Below are 16,337 nucleotides of genomic sequence, written 5' to 3'. Positions count from 1 at the left end.
TTTTTTTTTTTTTTTAAAGAGACAGAGTCTCACTTTGTCATCCTCAGTAGGGTGCTACAGCAACTTCCAGCTCTTGGGCTTGGGCTTGCCTCAGCTTCCTGAGTAGCTGGGACTGCAGGCGCCCACCACAATGCCTGGCTGTTTTTTTGTTGCAGTTTGGCTTGGGCTGGGTTTAAACTCGCCACCCTCGGTATATGGGGCTGGCACCCTCCTCACTGAGCCACAGGCGCCACCCAGTTTTTATATTTTTAGATGGTTATTTAAAGAAAACAAAAAAGGAAGAAGAATGTGTAACAGAAATTGTGTGTACTCCCTGTGCCAAAGCTGTGTGTCGTCCAGAGACCCCTCTTGGTGACGTGAGCTGTTTGACTTTGTATAGTTGAAGCTCTCTGTGTAATACCTGGAGTATTAAGTACCTAATACGGATTAAAGCGAGTGATCACCAGGGCACCTCTATAAGGTAGGCGCTGTTATTTACTCCCATTTGAGAGATAGGACTCTGAGGCCAGAGAGGTTAAATGTACTATTTTATCCCATACCAGCAACTTTTAGATTGTACTAGCCTTCTAAAGAACCCTTCTGAAAAATGATTCTCTGACGTATTAGAAATGGGTTTGATTCTCTGAAGGCAGAATTGCTATTAGTCTAGCAGTTAATAAAGTGCTAGGAATAATTTATGATTTTTACAGATGCATAGGAGATATTCTTCATCATCTTTACTTTTGTTTGAAGATGAGCTCCCCCTTAGTGATCTCTCTAAAAGAGAGAAATGAACTTCTGATTTCCAATTTCTTATAATGGAGGACTGGGTTATTCAAACTAAGTTCCTACTCAAAACTGCTAAAACTCTTAGATACAACATAAACTAACTAGGTATTTTACCAACCCAAATTAAAAGGAAAATGGGGACCTCGAAAAGTAAAGTTCCACATAGAAGCTGCTTTCATCTCGATAGCATTTGCTAATCTAAGAAAATTTGAATTCTCTATTTAAAAGTCCCCAGGGTAAAGGGACAAAAAGTACTAAGATATGGACAAAATAGAGACCTTCCTCAACAATAAGCTAGGACTCCAAATTAACAGGCTCAGCCCTCAAATGTGCCTGACATGGTTCTAGCATGGTGGAGCTTCCAGATGTTGGGCAGAGCAGTCAGACTCCCTCTAAATAAAATGTATTTTACTCTAGGCCTCAAATTATTCTTATAAATAATTTTTTTGTAAGAAAGAATTCCCACACCTAAATTAGTCACACAGGGAAATAAGGAACCATGAGCAAGAGCTAGAACAAACATCAGGAATATCTTTGCAGAGGCTACCTAGAGTATAAATCAACTATGTTTTACATGTTTAAAAGAAATGAAACAAACTTGAAAATACCATTAAGGAGTAGGAAATTTTTAAAAAGTGTCAGAGCAGATTTGAAAAATAACCACGGAGAATTTCTAGAAAAAATACAATAGTTAAGATTTAAAACTTAGTGGATATATTTTAAACGATTAGACCAAGCTGGAAAGGGTAGTAACTCACTAGAACAGGATAGGACAGTGAGTGTTCAGGCCTTGAGGCTGTCGGCCACCTCTGCCACGGATGGGAAAGCAGCCAGAATCTGCAGAACGAGTGAGTGTGGTTATGTTCCAGTAAAGCTTTACTAACAAAAACAGGCAATGGCCTGGATTTGACCCCTGAGCTATAGTTTGGTGACCCTTGAACTAAAAAAGTAGGTTAAATTTTCTGGAATGCATCATGGAGAGCAAAGAAAGATGGAAAATACGAAAGAGCAAAAATCCTTCAAGAGAAAAATCTCACATACATTTGATCAGAATCCCACAAGGAGAAGAGAGAGAATGTGTGACAATATTAAGAAAAAAAGACAGAAATTTCTAAAACAAATAAGTAACAGCAATCCACAGATTCAGATGCCCAACAAGTGCCACACAGAATATATTAACATTAAGGGAAATTGATTCTGAGACCTGTCCTAGTGAAACTGCAGAACAACAACAACAACAAAAAAACTTGCTTGCCAGAAGAAGCAAGTAGAGAAAAAGACAGGTTAAATTCTAAGTAGCCAAGTTGCAGTGACTGCTGACTTCTGGCAGCAACTGCAGAGAGTGAAGTAAAAATCAAGACTTTTGTTTGAGATAAACCAACTGACAGAATGCATGTTTAGCAGACCTGAAGGAAATTCTAACAGATAGTCCTCAGGCAGAAGAAAAATTCTACCTCACTAAAATTATAGCCTTCTTAATGTTAGGGTAGACCAAACCATGAAATAGGAAAATTGTAGCCTATATAACCAAAGGATTAATTGTATTCAGAGTATGTAAGGAATTCCTACAAATCAAAAAGAAGAAAATATAGCTACACCCAAATTAAATGAAATTAAAAGGGCTGATAATGCCAAATACTAGTGAGGAAAAGAGCAACTGAAATTCTATTAGGTGGTGCCTGTGGCTCAGTGAGTAGGGTGCCAGCCCCATATACCAAGGGTGGTGGGTTCAAACCCGGCCCCAGCCAAATTGCAACAAAAAATAGCCGGGTGTTGTGACGGGGACCTGTAATCCCAGCTACTTGGGAGGCTGAGGCAAGAGAATCACCTAAGCCCAAGAGTTGGAGGCTGCTGTGAGCTATGATGCCACAGCACTCTACCGAGGGTGACAAAGTCAGACTCTGTCTCTAAAAAACAAAAAAAGAGAGAAATTCTCATATATTGCTGGTGAAAGTATAAAATCCCATTAACCACTTTGAAAAGCCATCAGGCAGTATCAAAACTAAATATACAAAATTCCTATGGACCCCTCATAGCAGATCTACCTTGAATATCTAATAAACAAGAATGTTTTTGCTCAGCAAAAGATACGGATAAGAATGTTCATTGTAGACTAAGCACAGTGTCTGATGCTTGTAATTCCAGCACTTTGAAAGGCCAAGGCAGAAAGATCACTTGAGACCAGGAGTTTAAGACTGGTCTGGTCAAAAAGCAAGATCCTGTCTCTACAAAAAAATGAAAAATTAAAATTAGCTGGGTGTGGTGGCACACACCTGTAGTCCTAACTACTCTGGAGGCTGAGTCAGGAGGGTCTCCTTAGCTCAGGAGTTTGAGCTGTGATGATGCCACTGCCAGTCTCTGTTGCAGTCTGGGCAACAGAGAGCAACCCTGTTTCTAAAAAAATAATGTTTGCTGGGCACAGTGTTGCGTCCCTGTAGTCCCAGCTATTTGGGAGGCTGAGACAGGAGGATCGCTTAAGTCCAGGAGTTATGGGCTGTAGTGTGCTATGCCAATCAGGTATGTCTGCACTAAGTTCATCATCAATATGGTGACCTCCCTGGAGCGGGAGACCACCAGGTTGCCTAAGGAGGGATGAACTGACCCAGGTTGGAAACGGAGCAGGTCCAAGCTCCGGTGCTGATCAGTAGTGGGATCGCACCTGTGAATAGCCACTGCACTGCAGCCTGGGCAACATAGTAAGACCCTATCTCTTAAAAAATAATAATAATAATTTTAAAAAAGAATGTTGATAGGATAGCATTCTTTTTTTTTTTTTTTGAGACAGAGCCTCAAACTGTCCTCCTGGATAGAGTGCTATGGCATCATAGCTCACAGCAACCTCCAACTCCTGGGCTCAAGTGAGTCTCCTGCCTCAGCCTCCCAAGTAGCTGGGACCACAGGCACCAGCCACAACGCCCGGCTATTTTTTGGTTGCAGCCGTCATTGTTGCTTGGTGGGCCTGGGCTGGATTCGAACCCGCCACCTTAGGTGTATGTGGCTGGCACCTTAGCCACTTGAGCCACAGGCGCCAAGCCAATAGGATAATATTCTTAATAGCTAAACACAGGAAACAAATGCTTATCAGTTGAAGAATGGATAAGTAAATTGTGTTTTATTTATAAAATGTACTGTTCCTACACAAAATAGATGAAAACTTCAGGTATAGCGTTAACAGATGCTGGCTTGGATGCAGAGAGAAAGGAACTCTTACACATTGTTGGAGGGACTGCAAACTAGTGCAACCTCTGTGGAAAATGGTATGGAGATAACCGCAAAGAACTTCAGGTAGACTTCTCATTTAATCCAGCAGTCACACTGCTGGGAATATATAACCAAAGGAAAAAAGGACTTTTTTTTTTTTTTTGAGACAGAGCCTCAAACTGTCCTCCTGGATAGAGTGCTATGGCATCATAGCTCACAGCAACCTCCAACTCCTGGGCTCAAGCGAGTCTCCTGCCTTCACCTCCCAAGTAGCTGGGACCACAGGCACCCGCCACAACGCCCGGCTATTTTTTGGTTGCAGCCGTCATTGTTGTTTGGCGGGTCCGGGCTGGGGATTCGAACCCACCACCTTAGGTGTACGTGGCTGGTGCCTTAGCCAGTTGAGCTATAGGCGCCGAGCCAAAAGGACATTTTATTAAAAAGACACCTGCACTTAAATGTTTATAGCAGCACAATCCACAATTGCAAAGTTGTAGGAACAACCCAAGTGCCTGCCAATACACGAATGGATTAATAAACTGTGGTATTTGCATACTATGAAGTACTCCTCAGGAATTTAAAAAAAAAAAAAAAAAAGGCCATCTAGTATTTTGGCAGGGGCAACCTGGAGGGAACTGGAAACTATTCTTCTAAATGAAATACTACAAGAATGGAGAAACAAACACGTCTACTCAATACCAAATTGGAACTAAGTGCACAAATGAAATCTTTTTTTTTTTTTTTTTTGAGACAGAGTCTCAATTACTTTGGGATAGAGTGCTGTGGGATCATAACTCACAGCATCCTCAAACTCTTGGGCTCAAGCGATTTTCTTGCCTCAACTTCCCAAGTAGCTGGGACTATAGGCACCTGCCACAATGCCCTGTGGTTTTATTTTTTTTAAGAGATGGCATCTCACTCTTGCTCAGGCTGATCTTGAACTCTTGAGCTCAGGCAGTCCATCCAGCCTGTCCTGCCAGAGTGCTGGGATTACAGACAAGACACCACTCCCGGCTTCACTTATGGAACCTTAATGAAAGTCAGGCTGCGGGTGAAGAGTAGACAGGTGAATCCACACCTGTGGGGTACTCTGTCTGGGTGAAGGCTGCACTTGTATGTATAACTTTGACTCAATCTATACAAACACAAAGTACAGGTGGTTCATGCCTGTAATCCCAATACTCGTAGACTGAAACCAGGGCCTGTCCAAATTAATGTATTATTCATGTAGAAATTAGTGGTGAGTAAGACAGACAAAAGTGGCAATGCTCACAAAGCTTCTATATGGTGAGGTGGATCAGTCTTTAATTTCTAAGAGTGGTAAGTACTGGGAAGAAATAAAGCATGTGATGATAATCGGGAAAGATGGTTAGGTCAGATGGGCAGGAAATACCTCTCCAAAGAAGTCAGATAAATATCTCTCTTTTTCTTTTTACATTTTGTCTCTTTGAATTAGGACCAGGTAAGAGCCACACATTGAGTTTTGCTAATACACCTCTTCAGTCTCTCTGTAGATTTCCCCTTCTTGTCTCCATTTCTTATTCATCCTCACCGTCACTTGTTGAGCAGAGCTGGTCATCTGTCCTGTAGCTCCCCAGGCTCTCATTGCTGACTGCATCCTTGTGATGTGGCCTCAGAGTTAACTTGGTCCTTGGTCCTCTTTTACTTCCTGTGAAGTATTTGACTTAGTCCTTATCTGTGATATTAAGGAGTTATTATTAAATTTTTCTGTCATAATAGTGCTGTGGTTATGGTTTGCTGAGATGTATACTGGGAATGATGAGATGAAATAATTGCCAAGTCTGGGATCTGCTTCATTCCTAGGCTACATTGAATAGAATTCTCTGTCGCCATTCGTGAGGGTGCAGTAACTATCAGTTCATATCCACTTCAGTGAAGTACATTAGTTATCTGCTCTATTCATTTCTGTGGGTAACCATTATCAAATGACATTATTAAAATTAGGCTAAACCTTCTAAAATTGGTAGGGTTTGCAGGCAGAATGTTCACCTACCAGCAGTTTTCTGCCTTTCAGCCTGATAGGTGGCAGTCGGCTAAACAGTGTGATACTTCCTACATAGAAACGTCAGTTGTGGCTCGGCGCCTGTGGCTCAAGCGGCTAATGCACTAGCCACATATGCCTAAGGTGGTGGGTTCGAATCCAGCCCGAATCCGCCAAACAACACTAATGGCTGCAACCAAAAAATAGCCGGGCGTTGTAGCAGGCACCTGTGGTCCCAGCTACTTGGGAGGCCGAGGCAGGAGACTCACCTCCTGGCTTGAGCCCAGGAGTTGGAGGTTGCTGTGAGCAGTGAAGCCACAGCACTCTACCCAGGGGGACAGCTTGAGGCTCTGTCTCAAAAAAAAAGAAACGTCAGTTGCCGTGCCTTCTTCCTTTCGGTGGCAGTTGACTGCTTACCAAAGCCTGCGCTTTTGTGCTTGGATTGGATTGGATTGGATTCCTAGCTGTTACTCGTCATTAAATGGCTATAGTGAACTGTTATAGGCTGTATTTTTTTTCTAAGAAGTTTAAAGGAAAAAAATATGGTAGAATAGCAAGTACATTAAGTCAGTTGCCTTAAGGCAAACATAAGCTTGTCATGTTCTAGGAACAAAAGGCAGACTGTACCAAGGGAGGGAGAGGATGATAAAAGATGTGAGAGAGACGGAGACAGATCACAGAGGGTCTGTTAGAATTTGTAAAAAGGGGTGAAATAATCCCACTACCATTTCAGTGATACTCTACCTGCTGGTGAACACAGGTAAGTTGCTGCATAGTCCAGGCAAAGGGTTGGGTTTAGTTTGTTCAGAGCAGACTAGAGAAGAGGGAAGTGCTGGGGAGATGTTTTGGGAGAGGTCACCTGGAGGTTTGACTCTTATGAAAATTAAATGATTACTTAGGAAAGTACCTATGCAGAGTGCTTGATCATCATCCTGTTGGTATTGTTAAAATACTCAGCAGCGACTGTTTTTGATCAGGTAATTCCATTTCAGGCATTGTTCTAAAGAGGATTATGTTTCTTAGCTCATATAATTTACAGACCATTTTGAGGGGGGTAGTTTATTATCCCCATTTTACAAAAAGGACTAATACCACGACTATGCCCTCCATTTGAAAGAGGCTCCTGTAAGTTCCTGTGCACAGCGACGTTTCAAAAGCCCATCTTTATTCTGCACCATCAGCCAAGGAGATAACACACTTAACTAATGTGAGTGGGCCCTCAAATGTAGAACTGGTTGTTCTTAAAGAACCAGTTTCTAAACAGAAATCAAGTGTCTGATGCCTGATACAGCTTTGAGTCAGCGTCTACCCCTAAGTTAGCAGCATCCTCTGAGCATAAGATACAGGAACTTGGACAGAATTCAGCTGTGGTCATCATTTCAACAGTGAAGCTAATTTAAGCTTATTTCTGCAGCACTGAGAAAGTCATTATGAAATAAAATGCACAAATTGAGAGAAAGACAGTATAAATCACTTATCCATTGCTGATGAGTTCACCCAGACACTGGAGGAATCAGAATAAGTGTGCTCATAGTAACCACGAGATGTTTTTAAACATTTCTATTTGGTGGATGTCTGTTTTTCTGGCATTGTCTCAGACTTTAGGCAGCAGGGCTGATAAACACTACAAGTTCCCACCTCCTGTTAATAACGTTTTTAGAGAACTGTGGTGGTAGAATAACTTGAGAACTTCTGATTTGTAGGAAGTCCCTGTCCACATCCACACCGGAGCTAATCTGAGCTCCCTTGCATTTTCCATTTGTACCAGTGTGAGCACCTCCTGCCCACGGATATGGCCTGCCATTTTCTGATGACCTCTCATCCTATCTTACTTCCTGACCCTTTTGTTTTTCAGCAGTCGTCCTCTTCCAGTGGCAGTGTGTTTGGGTCTGGAAATACTGGAAGAGGGGGAGGTTTCTTCAGTGGCCTTGGAGGGAAACCCAGCCAGGATGCAGCCAACAAAAACCCATTCAGCGCAGCCAGCGGGGGCTTTGGATCTACAGCCACCCCAAGTAAGTTGAGAAGGGTTTTCCCAGTCCCTCAGTCCCTTGATGCCATTGTCATCCTTGTGGTGTTATCAAAGCTTCAGTGACAAATATAAAAAGGAAGGAAAAAGGTCTAGAAGGCCCATTTAAAACAACTACCCACAGCTGATTTGTTTTTGTTTTTGTATTTTTGGGTTTTTTAATGAGATGTCCTATACAATCATGAGAAGACATCAGAGCTGCAGGGAGAGATCTGTGTCCTGAGCTGCTCCCCTCTCCCAAGGCCCAGAATGCTCTGAGTGGGAATTGACCAAAGTGAATGCAGGCAGACAGGCATAAATGAGCAGCAGTGAAACAAGCTGAGGGTGCCAGAGGGAGCGTGTGGACTTTCATTCCAGTAGTGCTGTCTTTGAATTTGCTTTAAAATTCAGCTTCTGCGGAGGAATGTCACTGAAAAGCTGAAGGCTTTAGTATTTTTCATCTTTTACATTTTGGTTTTATTTTCATCTGAAGATGTATCTGCTAGCACTTTCTTCTTTAGCTAATTTTTAAAATTGTTGAGACCATGCATGGTGGCCTTAGCCAAGGCAACAAGAGTACAACCCTGTTTCAAAAAAATAATAACAAAATTCTTTGTTGAGCTGTCTATTCTTGGTTAAAAATGAAAGAAATTTGTTTATTTAAACCAGGGATGTCCAACCTGCAGCCCATAGGCTGCATACAGATTATTTGAGGATGGTTTTGCTTAGCTGTGGCGTGGGACATTGCGAAAGGTGTGCCTGGGCCTTTTCTTCTGAGCATCAGCTTTCATTAGTGCGTGTGTATTTACCGTGTGACCCAAGACAACAGCTCTTTCAGTGTGCGACAGAAAATGAAAAAGTTTGGACACCTGGAATCTTTACAAAGCAATCTTGTTGCTGATGGGAGCTGAGTCGGAAGTGGGGCGCCTGCCCTCTTTGTCTGATCCCTTTTACTTAATGTGCTCCGTGTGCCTCCACTCGTCTGTGCTATGTGAGATCATCATGAATCGTGAGCTCAGGTTCTGCAGTCGCGACAGATGTTTCCTCAGAATTAAGGTCCCTGCCGTTAAAAGCAAAGCTCTCTCTCCTGATTTGCCCCTCTGCATTCATAGATCAAAACCTCGTTAATTTGATGTTACCGTCCACTCCAGCAATATGTAAGGAGAGATGACTTGTCAAGAAGAACATACCTCTTATCTGGCAAAATCATAATTGGAATTGTTTGTTTTTCAGCTTCTAGTCTGTCAGGAGGGATTTAGAATCCAAGAATGAAGGGTTCTTAGAAATGAAGCTTAGTAGTTTTCAAAAAAATGTTTTTCCTATGAATTCTTAAGCACAATGCTAATAAGGAAAATAAAAACATGTTTTTGCCAAAGCTCAGTTCACGAGCCTCCAGATGCAGATAGGCAGTTCCTCTGGCCGCCATTGTGGGCTTGGGGGCTCCCTAGTGTATACTTTGAAAACAGGACCCTTTCATAGTTCTCTGCATTTTCCAGTGAGGAACGAAGCCCAGAATGGTTAGGTGATATTTTTTTTTTTAAGTCATAAAAGCAAGACACTTTTAGATCTAAAACTCATATGTACCAAGCCAAACACAGCATCTGACACAGAATAAGCCCTTGATAACATTGGGGCTGTCACCTGTGAGATGGGGTTACTAGCCAATTTTGTTGACATTTCATTGTATCATAGCCCTGTAAAAAAGTTCACTTGCTCCTGGCTGATTTCTTCTCCAATGCCATGGCTTTCTGATCAGCTGATACTGACTCAGGAGAGCCAGGAGTCTCTTCCCAACCCTGCAGCAGTGACCTCACTTTGTGGAGCCAAAATCAGCCCTGGGGGAGCATTTATATGCTGGAAACCAGGGCTCCTCTCGCGGTTTGTTGTCAGACACTGGCACATCATTATCTCTAGTTCTTTAAGTCTGGCTCAACATAAACACGGCTATTCTTAATACTGGATACCTGTTGAGCTTCATTTCCCAAATGTTGTCTATTAACACATTGTTGACTGGTCACAAGTTAACTCATGTTTGCATTTGCTTAGCTATTGCAATTTTTAAAACGCAAGGTAATCATAAAAGCTTTCTTGATCGTGTTTCAGTCATGTTCACTTTACTATAAAAAAATAGATATTCTAGATTTCAGGATATTCAATAGGTTTCTAGATATTCAGGTTTTTATCATAATTCTAGTATTACAAAATTTTCAACCTTGACAGATCATGATGGTGAAGAATTTTTCAATGAATTATATTCAGATGCTTTATCTGATTGTCCAAGTGATTCTGAAATATTTTTATAGTGATCTGGAAAATGATAGTTTATCAGAAGACAGTTATGAGTCTGATATTAGACCATCAAAATGGCAAGAAGAAATGTAATAGAATCTGTTAGTGGAAGTGATTTTGAAGAAGAGTGGATTGAAAATCACATTACACCGACCTTAAAGGATTACATAGATATTTTGGGTGTTGTAACTGTTGAACTTAGTGATCCACAGAGGATCAGTGAAGTGACAGATTCACTTTCTGATAATGATTGTTTTTATTTAGTTAATTTTCAAACCAATTTATACCACTGCCAAATGGAACAATTTTATGAAAACTCTGCTAAAACTTTACCATAGATAGAAGTTACCAATAATGATATAAGGAAGTTCTTCAGTTTATTGATGAGACAGACAAATCACATGGACTGTAACAGACCCTTTGCCTAAAACGCCAATATTTCCTAAAACCATGACCAGAATGAGGTTCAAGCAAATCCCTGCATTGTTTCATCTTAGTCATAATTCATAAGCTATATCTGGAGAAAGCCGCTTTTGGATTACTTTATTCCAGATCTTCATCTTTATATACACCTAAGCAAGAGTGATCCCCAGAGGCAGCGTGGATTGTGCAGGGGATGTATCACTTCGTTTCACTTTCCATACTCAATTACGGAATAATAGCTTCTGTGTAACATTGAAACAACGTTTTCACTGTAAACCAACAATTTACGTTTATGCTTGTGGGAAGTTTAAGTGAATTTGAAGGAGTAGAAGAAAGACAATATTGCTTTATTTTTAAAAACTAAAATGTATGATTTGATAGCGAAAGGAACAGGAATTGTTTTAATGCCAAGGACCAAGTACAGGAAACGAGGAGGAGGAGTTAGAAGTCATCTGGGGAAGAGCATTGTCCTCACCACAGTATAGTAATGCTTCCTGCAAAGTCACCGGGGAAGCCTCTTTCTCCGCGGGTGACTCTGCAACATCCAGTCCTTTGAGTGTCCCTTCTTTCCCAGACTGTGTGAATTGCCTCCCCTGGTGCCTTCTTGCCTCTTAAACCTGCCCTGCTGCTTTTCTGTTCTCCCAGTCAGTGTCCCTGCCAGCCCCTGGGCCATCACAGTCATCTCCATGCACCCCTCCCTGCCACTAGGCTCCTCACTGTGGTCTGGAAGTTCATCCCGAATGGAGTGTCTCAAAACAGCTTTCATTTTGCCACTTTCCCTACTCAAAAGCCTTTGGTGGCTTCCCACTGACGATAAGATAAAGTCCAAATCAACTTCAGACTGGAGTTCAGGGCCCTCCGTGAGCTGACCCCAAAGCACCTTCTGACTTTGATTCAATTCTCCAGCACATTCCTTCTGCTCTGGCCAGTTGTCTGCTTCCTGTCAACACACACCCCTCACCTCTCCCTACTTCAGTGCCAGGGTTCACACTGCACCCTCCACCCTGTTTGAACCCACCCTTCTCGTGGGATAAACACAAGGCTGTTCCTCAGGGCACTTAAGCCTCAGGGTCAGGCAGCCCACAGTCATCTCTCCCTGTCTGGAAATCCTGCAGCACTGGGATTCCATTCCTTCACAGATCAAGCAGAAGGGAACTAACCTTTATTAATCACCTGCTGTGTGCCAGATGCTCTAATCCCATCATAAGCAGGGCTGTTAGGTGTGGCCATCCCCATTTTACTGACAAAGAAACACATTCTCAACAGGGCTGCGAGCTGCAGAGATTGCACAGCTGCTAAGGGCATAGCCAGTTTATAGTCTGGTGTGTTTCCAAGCTGTGGTAGACCAGGATTCCTCCTGAGACCTTCCCCAGCCTGGTAGGGTAGCAGAACACTCCCAGCAGTGCCTCGCTGGACAGCACTGCACTCCTTCTGCCTGGCGTGGAACAGACTCCATGACAGATAGCCCTCTGAGCACAGGCGGGGTGAACCAGCAGTAATCTTGTGACATTTCTGCTATAGGCTGCCTAGTCCTGGAGCTCACCTTTTTAACTCTGAGAAGTCATGAGAATTATGGCAATGACCATGGAAGACAAGCTGAGGACACTATTGCTTGGAGTTTGTACTTACAAGCACAAACCTTGTAAGAGTTTCTTTTCTCTGTCATCCAGACACCCCACCACAGATAACCTATTAACCCTTCAGGTCATGTAAAATTTAACACCACTGTGAGTTGTTACCCATAAGAAACTATCACTTTCTTGAATCTTGTCCTGAAGACACTGTTTAGAGTCATTTTTTTCTGCTCAGGAACTAAAAACATATTTATGCCAGGAGATGAAGAAGCCATTTGAAAATCATCTTGTGAGTTCACAAGGCTTCCCCTAAAACTGTTGCATAAGAAAATGTCTTGAACAATATCCTGGACCAGGGCTTCCTTCAGAGTGTGCTTGAACTCTCCGTTAGTAACTTTGTCACCCTCGGTAGAGTGCCTTGGCGTCACAGCTCACAGCAACCTCCAACTCCTGGACTGAGGTGATTCTCTTGCCTCAGCCTCCCAAGTAGCTGGGACTACAGGTGCCCTCCACAACACCCGGCTATTTTTTGTTGCAGTTTGGCTGGGACCAGGTTCGAGCCTACTACCCTCGGTATATGGGCCCAGTGCCCTACTCACTGAGCCACAGGTGCTACCCTTTATTGTATTTTCAAAAGCTAGAAATTTTATGTTATTTTGGAGCCATTAGGAGGGAACCAAGAGTTATTTTGACTGTGGAAACAGAAACAGACATTGCCTCCTGCCACTTTGTTTCAGAGTGCCTTGAGTAAGTGATATAGCTCCTTTTGAGACTAAAGACAGCCATTACAGCTTTCCTGATGAACTTCTTGGAGTGTTTACAGAATGAAAAGGATTTCATTCTCTGCTCACCTGCTCTCTGCCTCAGGGTACTGGATCTGGATCTGGAGTTGCGGGTGCACAGTGGGCTCCCTACCACATTATCTCATTTTCCCAACAGCCTTACATAGTCAGAGTTGCTGTCCCTGCTTAAATACGTGAGGAAACTGGGACCTAGGAATAGTCAGTGCCAAGGAACTGTTAGGAACCCTAACCCAGGTGTGACTCCAGACCTGATGCTTGTTCCACTGTAACACGCTATGAAGATCTTAAAGAGAAAGGGTTCTTAAAAAGATTAAAAAACCAAAAGACTTTCAGTGACCTCTGACTTCTCAGGAATTTAATTCTTCTGTCACTGTCTCAGTAAAATCATTTCACTGCTCATTTCATATGGTTGCAACCAAATTTCCCCAAGAGGAAATACAGCCCCAAATCCTGTGCTTGAATTTGTTTGCTATTTGAAATTTTGCATTGCTAGCAGTAACGGAGAAAATTGCAGCCCTCTGTTCCTGAAATACTAAGCAGAAGGAACGGCTAAGAAGCCTGTGGTGTCAGAAGTGTCCGATGAGCTGGCACTGAAGGAATCGAATGTACCCTTGGGCGAGTCCATCAAGGGAAAGATCAGGCTGCTCCACAGGGCGTTTTGTGGGCTCTACCGAGGGATGGATGTGGCTCCAAACGTGAGGGCGAGGTGAAGGGATTTCATAGCCACCCCACCTGTCAGCGCCTGCCATCCCCCACATGCAGGTCCTGAGTCGGGCTCTCAGGTTGTCAGCAGTGGTTTTCTAGAGCAGTGACCCGCATGTGGTGGCCGGAGTCTCTGGTATTATGTTACTGATGTCTAGAGGTGTGAGGTGGCTGGGTCCCTGAAGTGAGGCCACCGCCTTCCTGGCCTGTGGGTCAGCATTGCAACTGGAGGTGTCAGCCCTGCTTGGTCTCCCGTTGGGGTGGGTAGAGCAGAGCAGGATGAGGGACAGCAGTAGACAGGTTAGGGGTGCACCATCTCCCCAGCAGCTCCACTTTGAGTCTTCCCTTCTGCTTTTTCCCTTTCATCACGAGCACCTGATTGGTGTGGGCAGAAACTGGTCTTGCTCAGGTGCTCACACTTGCCGCTTGGTGACAGAGTCACATTGCCCACCTGCAGTTCCTCAGAGCTCATGTTTGTCTCGCATTTATGCTCATGTCTTTGAACACGTCTCCCTGCCTTGTAGTGGGGACAAACTAACTTTAATGAGGCACCATCCAGACATGGTGGGAAAATGTGTTATTTCTCCTTTTCCTGGCCCCCCAAAGTTTTTTTTAAATCCTGATTTATAGTGTGTTGTTTATATTATTTGAGTAACTTATTTTTAAAAATTTTTTTTGATTTATTAGTTATTTATCACTCATATTCATATCTCAGGAACACAGGTCAGTGACAAACGTCTGTGTAAATCAGCCCAAAGGAATTCTTTATATTTCAAAATTACTTTATGCTCTGAAAGACACCAGCCTTCCTCATCTCCTCAAAATCTTTCATAGAATCATAATTTCTGTAGAAATCTGCATGTGTCTTCTTTCTTGGTTCAGCCACAGCAAACTTACAGAAAACTGCAACCCCCAGGGATACAACAAATGCTCTAACAATATGAATCTGCAGGCGCCTGGCCAAGAGGCCACGCATCTGAGGTCTGGCGAAAGCCCTGGAAGCCATGGTAGTTACTGTCCTTGATGGGTATTGCCAACCTCAACGCATCCTTCCCAGCTGAGGGACACACGAACTCTTTTTATTTTTTTTTGAAACAGTCTCACTTTGTTGCCCTTGTAGAGTGATGTAGCATCACAGCTCACAGCAACCTCAAACTCTTGGGCTCGAGTGATTCTCTTGCTTCAGCCTCTCAAGTAGCTGGGGCTACAGGTGCCCACCACAACACCCGGCTATTTTTTAGAGACGGGGTCTCACTCTAGCTCAGGCTGGTCAGGCAATCTGCCTACCTTGGCCTCAGAGTACTGAGATTACAGGCATGAGGAGCTACCGTGGCCAGCCTCATCTTGGTTTTTAGTAGGTCCTTTTTTCCTTCAGTTCTTGGAGTAGACTCAGCACATAGTTGAAAGAGAGAGTGGCCCTCTAGATAAGCAGGTAGAAAGTGAAGGGCTTGATTGAACCTCTTAGGAAAAGGAGATGGGACTGGAAGTTGGGTTGTCCCCTTTACATTCTGCAGAGCCTCCCTGGTTCCTGTCCCGGGATAGACGGGAGCACCGTGATTTTTCCCGTCTCATTTGCCATTTTCTGAGCAGCTCTGGCAACTTTTGAGTGTGCCAAGCAGGACTATAAAGCGGAAAGTAGGTGCTAGAAGCCATTATGCCTGGGTTTACATTTGCTCTAACTTTAATCTCCCTACTTTGACCAAATTTGAAGTTGATGTTGATGTGAAGAGTCCAGTGAAAGCAATGACAGCAGCCTGTGTGCAGCTGGGTAGGCCTGATGCCCACGGGAAGGCCAGGGTGACTTTCTATAAAGGAGCCTCTATGGCGGGATTCCTCGCTCCCCCCTTATTTTATGCCTGTAATAAGCCAGGAAATCTTGAGCCTGGTGCCAAAATGATTAAAAACTCATCAAGTTGCATGAAAATCAGAGAACGTCTCTGTTGCTCCACAGCTCAGTTCCCTTGGGTCCTAGGCTTCTTGTCACTCCTGCTTCCTCCAACACCCAACTGAGGTTTGGCATTTCTCTCCCTCTGATCTCCCTCACCCGTCACCCGTCTTCATCTCTTCAGATACCTCTAACCTCTTTGGAAACAGTGGGGCCAAGACATTTGGTGGATTTGCCAGCTCATCATTTGGAGAGCAGAAACCCACCGGCACGTTCAGCTCTGGAGGAGGAAGTGTGGCATCTCAAGGCTTCGGGTTTTCTTCCCCAAATAAAACAGGTACTCCTATATGCATTAGTTATGATTGTTTACATATTATATAATTATTTATGCATAGATACCTGGAAAGACGTATCTCCAGAGTGGGTCTCTCGAAAAAGTAGGGCTAGAGAGTGGGCGGAGCTCCTCTTTCCTCCAGGTACGTTTATTGAGCAGCTGCTGCATCCTTAGTGCTGTTCCAAGGCTCACCTCCTGTAGCTCAGTGGCTAGGGCGCCCACCACATACACCAGAGCTGGCGGGTTCAAATCCAGCCCAGGCCTGCCAAACAACAATGACAACTACAACCAAAAAATAGCTGAGCATTGTGGAGGGTGCCTGTAGTCCCAGCTACTTGGGAGGCTGAGGCA

At 43.5% G+C, this 16,337-nt stretch overlaps 1 protein-coding gene across 2 annotated transcripts in view; it reads left to right on the top strand.

Annotated features, from left to right (window-relative positions):
- The window catches only part of NUP214 (nucleoporin 214), a 107,655-nt gene that overhangs the window by 82,252 nt on the left and 9,066 nt on the right, over positions 1-16,337 (top strand). Inside the window, exons 26-27 of one of the 2 annotated variants that reach the window (XM_023516115.1) lie at positions 7,827-7,983; positions 15,837-15,989. In XM_023516115.1, the coding sequence (XP_023371883.1) occupies positions 7,827-7,983; positions 15,837-15,989 (310 nt within the window). The remainder of the gene's footprint in view (positions 1-7,826; positions 7,984-15,836; positions 15,990-16,337) is intronic. The other variant, XM_023516114.1, reaches the window with a different exon arrangement.

The sequence above is a fragment of the Otolemur garnettii genome, unplaced genomic scaffold (genome assembly GCF_000181295.1).
Source record: "Otolemur garnettii isolate 467f Iridium unplaced genomic scaffold, OtoGar3 scaffold00087, whole genome shotgun sequence".
Taxonomy (NCBI): domain Eukaryota; kingdom Metazoa; phylum Chordata; class Mammalia; order Primates; family Galagidae; genus Otolemur; species Otolemur garnettii.
Note: the sequence above shows the minus strand (reverse complement) of the source record. Positions and strands in the feature narration are given on the sequence as shown.